Below are 4,265 nucleotides of genomic sequence, written 5' to 3' on the forward strand. Positions count from 1 at the left end.
ATTCAATTCTTATAGCACGCTCTTAGACTCGCTTCTCTATAGTAGAAGTGCAGCATACAAGTATCTCTCCCATATCACCAACTATAATATACAACTATATTCCACATACAATTATATTAGTTTAATTAATTTGTGTCTAAATTATAATTATTAGGATGGAATTCAATTCCAATGATCCAAACGGGGCCTTATGGAAGATTGATATCTCGTTTTCAGTAGTGGATGCTTACTTGGGCCAACCGGATGATAGGGCATTGACTACGGCCTTGCTCGTGATGTCATGCCCACTTGTGGACCGCGTACTGCAACTGGATGTGTCTTGCCTTAGCGGAAGCAGTGCGTCACCTTGAGGCCTTTAGGCCTCGTTCGATTTCCTCACAATGTCTTGTTCCAAGACCAATTCGAGGTGGATTGGAGCGGCCCATTTCGAAGCCAGGCCTGCATCGGAATCACTGGTCGGTTATGCCTGGCACGGAATGGAAACAGACCCAGCTTGGTTTTCCCCACCCTCCACGGTCCTGTTTGAAGCTCCGTATCCTCCCCTCCGGATGTGTGCCTGGCGACGGAGGATGCGAGGCGAGGCGCGAGGCGAGGAGCTGGCGGCGCACGCGGCGATGAGGTGGCGACATGAGGTTGCAGCGTGGCAGTGCGAGGTGACGGCGTGGCGGCACGGCACAGCCCCGACGGCGACCCTCTCCGCCACCTTCTCACTGGTAAGCGTCGCCCTCTCTTGCTTCCCTTCTCCGGCGGCCGGCATGGGAGAAGAGGACGAGCACGACCTCGGCGTCGCCCTCTCGATCCGCTGCAGCACCACCTTCCCGGACCTCATGGCCTGGCCTCCCGATCGATCTCACACCCTTCTTGGTTCTTGATCTCCTCCCCTTCCAAATCAGCTTGGTTCTCTCAAGCTTCAGCTCGCGCCGCCAGGGACGCCGGCCGTCGTATTCCAAAAGGTCAGGTGCAAGCTCGCCATGCCTGACAAGAACTGCTAACTGGCGGGCGTGCTTGATTTGTTAGATTTTTGGAGGTATCAGCTAAAGGTTTCTCTGAATTTTTGCTGAATTTGTCGAATGGCATTGATTCGTGTCTCAGTGTCTGTAGAGTGCAGAGTACTCGAAGTGTGACGGTCGATGGTAGGGGAAAGTCTGTGCGGTTCTTGGTCTTTTTATGTGCTGGGTTGCTCTGAAAATTGAAATGGCGCCGATTGTGGATGCCATTTGCATTTTGCGCTGTCACATTAATCTGCAGGAGAGGATGAATCAACTGATGTTGGAGTCTGATATAGAAGGTTTTGATGTTTTAGCTTTGTTGAAGAATAAATCTGGAAAGTATGATGTACTGTCAACTATAAACTGTATCATCTGAATCCACCTTCAGTTGTGGCGGAAGGATTCTTGGAGACCATTTAAGATTGCTTGAAGCTCTTGTCTGCTTCAAAGATCGGCTATTTAAGACCACAGATCTCAAACTTTGTTTCGACAGTGAATATATGGCAGGACTTCTTGCAATTTTGAAATGTTTGTTTTATTTTCTCCTTTTCTGCTAATTTAATGTTTTTTATTACCGAGGTTTCAGTTTAAGGATGTCTGGATGCAACAGCAGGTGGCTGCAGATTGGTTTGGTGAGGTTTGATTTGAACTGCCAATAAACTTGCACAAATTGAATGCATGCTATGTTAACGTTTCCTGTGTTGGTCATAGTGTAACTTATATGTAGCAAATGGGAGGGGACTGGCCTCAAAATCTTATATGTAACATGTCCTTATCTTGCTTAGTGATCAGTTTACTGTTATGAGGCATGGCTTCTCAAACTCTTAGTTTATCAAGATCTTAAGAATATGTTCACTCCTGGCTTATCAAGTAAAAAGGAGTAGACTTGTGATTGGAGTAATTGTCGAAGAATGGGTTTCCAGCATATTACTGTCTTGGCTATGGTCTAATATTTTCTATAGTGTGTCCTGCTTACTGTCCGCCTGTGAGATGCTTTGTAGTTCTATAAAAGGGCTCGATCCCTCGCCCTAGTTGAGTTTCCTCTGAAAGGGACGGCAGTGACCCTAGCATATTACTGTCTTGGCAATGGTCTAATCTTTTCTCTAATATGTCCTGCTTACTATCCTTCTATGCGATGCCTTAAAGTTTTGTAAGCAATGTTTGCTTGGTTGAAGTGAACGCTCTTACAATTAAAAATTCAATGTGCTCAGAATAATCTTAGTTTGATCTCTGAAGATGAAAGACAGGATGAGCTAAGTTTATTGCTCAATTTGAGTTTCTAGTTCTTACACTGTTTTATACTTGCAGTCTGCTATTGTAATCCATTTTCAACTTGGACCGGAAGAGGAGTGCTTCAACTTCCTCATCCAATTCAGACTGCGCACCTTCCAAGAAGATAGAGAACACGCTTTCGAACACATCAGAACGGTTGAAACTCATACCCTAATTGATCTAAATTTACAACCTATGTTTAATTACTATCTGAATCGGTTCACATTCAAGACGGCTAGGATATGAAGAATAAATATGCTGTGGAAAAAAGATCAGTTTAGTAAGTTTAATTAAGAGTAAAATCACAAGTCCCCAAACTTGTCTTGCCTGTGTCAAATTGTCAATTATATCCTTAAACTTCTAAATTGCATTTTTGGGACCCCAAACTATAAAAAGGGTCATCCTGAGTCCAAACATGCCACGCGAGCTTCCAACGCTGACATGTCGTGCCACCGTGGCGGTGTGTTGGCGAAAACATGCAAGAAACCCCTTAATTTCTATCTTCCTTCACTCTCTCTCCTCTCGTCCCCTCCCGTGTCGTGCCTGCTCCCTGAGTCGTCGCGCCGCCCCGAGCTCCCATCCCTGGCGCACACTGCTAGCTCCTCATCCCATCCTTCCCCGCTCGCCACCTCCCTGAATTAGATTGTGAGTTTGCCCAATTTTGGGACCGCAAGTACAAAGTGCAGACAAGCAATAGCTGATCCATCCTGGCATTGAATCCTCATTGTTTAGAAATTGAGACTGCGGGGCATTTGCTGGTGCTGAGTGTGGCCGGCGGCGTCCCCTTGGGCAGCCATGGCCAGTGGCACGCTGGGATTCAGGGCCTTGCCGGCATTGCCGCAGACAGCGCACATGGGGAAGAACAGAGGGAGGAGCAGGGTTCGCGTTGGGACGCGACGAAGGTTCGCAGGACCTCGAACTCCTCCGCCTTGGAACGCCTGGGAGCTCGCAGAGAGCGGCGGCGCCATGGTCGAGCGGTCCGAGCCTAACGCCCAAGAGCTCGGAGGGGACCTAGCTTCGGGCAGGCGGCTCTGGCGAAGATCAGGACAACGGGCCACAGGGGATGCCGGGGCAAAGCATCGCAGAGGAAGGAGGGCATCTAGCCTGGGACCTCCGGCGGCGGGGGCGTGGCCGTGCACGGCGGTGCGCCCAGTGAAGAAAGGCGTGCCCACGAATGCAGGGTGCGCGTCCCCGCGAGAAAGCTGTGACAAACACGCACCTTCTCTTGCACTAGGCTGTTGGACATTCTGAGCAGTACAAAAAACAACGGCATATTAGTTTATCATTAGTGCTAATTGCAGGATAACCCTTGCGAGATATTTGGATACCAATTCGGTGTCTCTAACTGTCATTGAAATTATAAGCATTAGATCTATTTTTTTGTGTGAATTATCCAGATCTGCCATTATAAAACAACAACCTAATAGATAGCACCCTAAATCTGTATCTAAATTACTCACATTACCATCATTAAAGATAATTTTAATCTTTTTCATACATACCACTTTTCATATGCACCTTGGGCTTGTTTCAATGACACACATGATTAGACCCCGCTTGTCATTACCTTGTCAACAAGTGGTATAAATGGAAAGTGGCACTGATGTGGCGGTATTATTGTAAATCTCTCCTAAAATAAACCTTAGATTTACATCTAATTTGTTCTAAATTCTCGGACACTTACATATACACAAGCACACTCATCGCTACGAACACAGGAATAAATTAAACACCTACCTAGCCTATACCAGCACTTCCTAGAGACTGAGTTGACGTCTAACAAAGTACTGTTGAAACATTTGCTCCATACCGTATTGGTTGCTACAATTAACCATTCGCGCTGCCACACATTTCCCACTTTTGGATAAAAATTAAACCATTGTTGGTGGAAAAAATTAGTTCATAAAATAAAATTAGTGGTTCCCACAAACAGGAATAACTTAACTTTCAGAGGATATCATAGAATGGGGAAAACTTGCAGGCATTCATCAGTTAGTTCCAAAC

General features: G+C 46.3%; 1 protein-coding gene across 3 annotated transcripts; it reads left to right on the top strand.

Moving 5' to 3' along the window:
• Positions 1 to 494: 494 nt before the first annotated feature.
• On the top strand, positions 495 to 3,574 carry LOC111258165. 3 transcript variants are annotated; one of them, XM_022828992.1, is made up of 3 exons: positions 495 to 713; positions 1,576 to 1,626; positions 2,298 to 3,574. In XM_022828992.1, the coding sequence occupies exons 1-3, from the start codon at positions 549 to 551 to the stop codon at positions 2,505 to 2,507; spliced, it is 426 nt and encodes a 141-aa protein (XP_022684727.1). In that variant the 5' UTR covers positions 495 to 548; the 3' UTR covers positions 2,508 to 3,574. The 3 variants fall into 3 exon arrangements, 2 of the variants coding, with proteins under 2 accessions (XP_022684727.1, XP_022684728.1); XM_022828993.1 differs by having other exon boundaries at positions 1,576 to 1,621; XR_002678769.1 differs by lacking the exon at positions 2,298 to 3,574 and having other exon boundaries at positions 894 to 1,881.
• Positions 3,575 to 4,265: the final 691 nt, after the last annotated feature.

This window comes from Setaria italica, chromosome VIII, assembly GCF_000263155.2.
Source record: "Setaria italica strain Yugu1 chromosome VIII, Setaria_italica_v2.0, whole genome shotgun sequence".
Classification (NCBI taxonomy): Eukaryota; Viridiplantae; Streptophyta; class Magnoliopsida; order Poales; family Poaceae; genus Setaria; species Setaria italica.

Coding starts and splice junctions, on each gene's coding strand:
- LOC111258165 (XM_022828992.1), top strand. CDS start 549: ATGTGTGCCTGGCGACGGAGGATGCGAGGCGAGGCGCGAGGCGAGGAG. Junction 714..1,575: donor TCTCCGCCACCTTCTCACTG/GTAAGCGTCGCC, acceptor CCGAGGTTTCAG/TTTAAGGATGTCTGGATGCA. Junction 1,627..2,297: donor CTGCAGATTGGTTTGGTGAG/GTTTGATTTGAA, acceptor TTATACTTGCAG/TCTGCTATTGTAATCCATTT.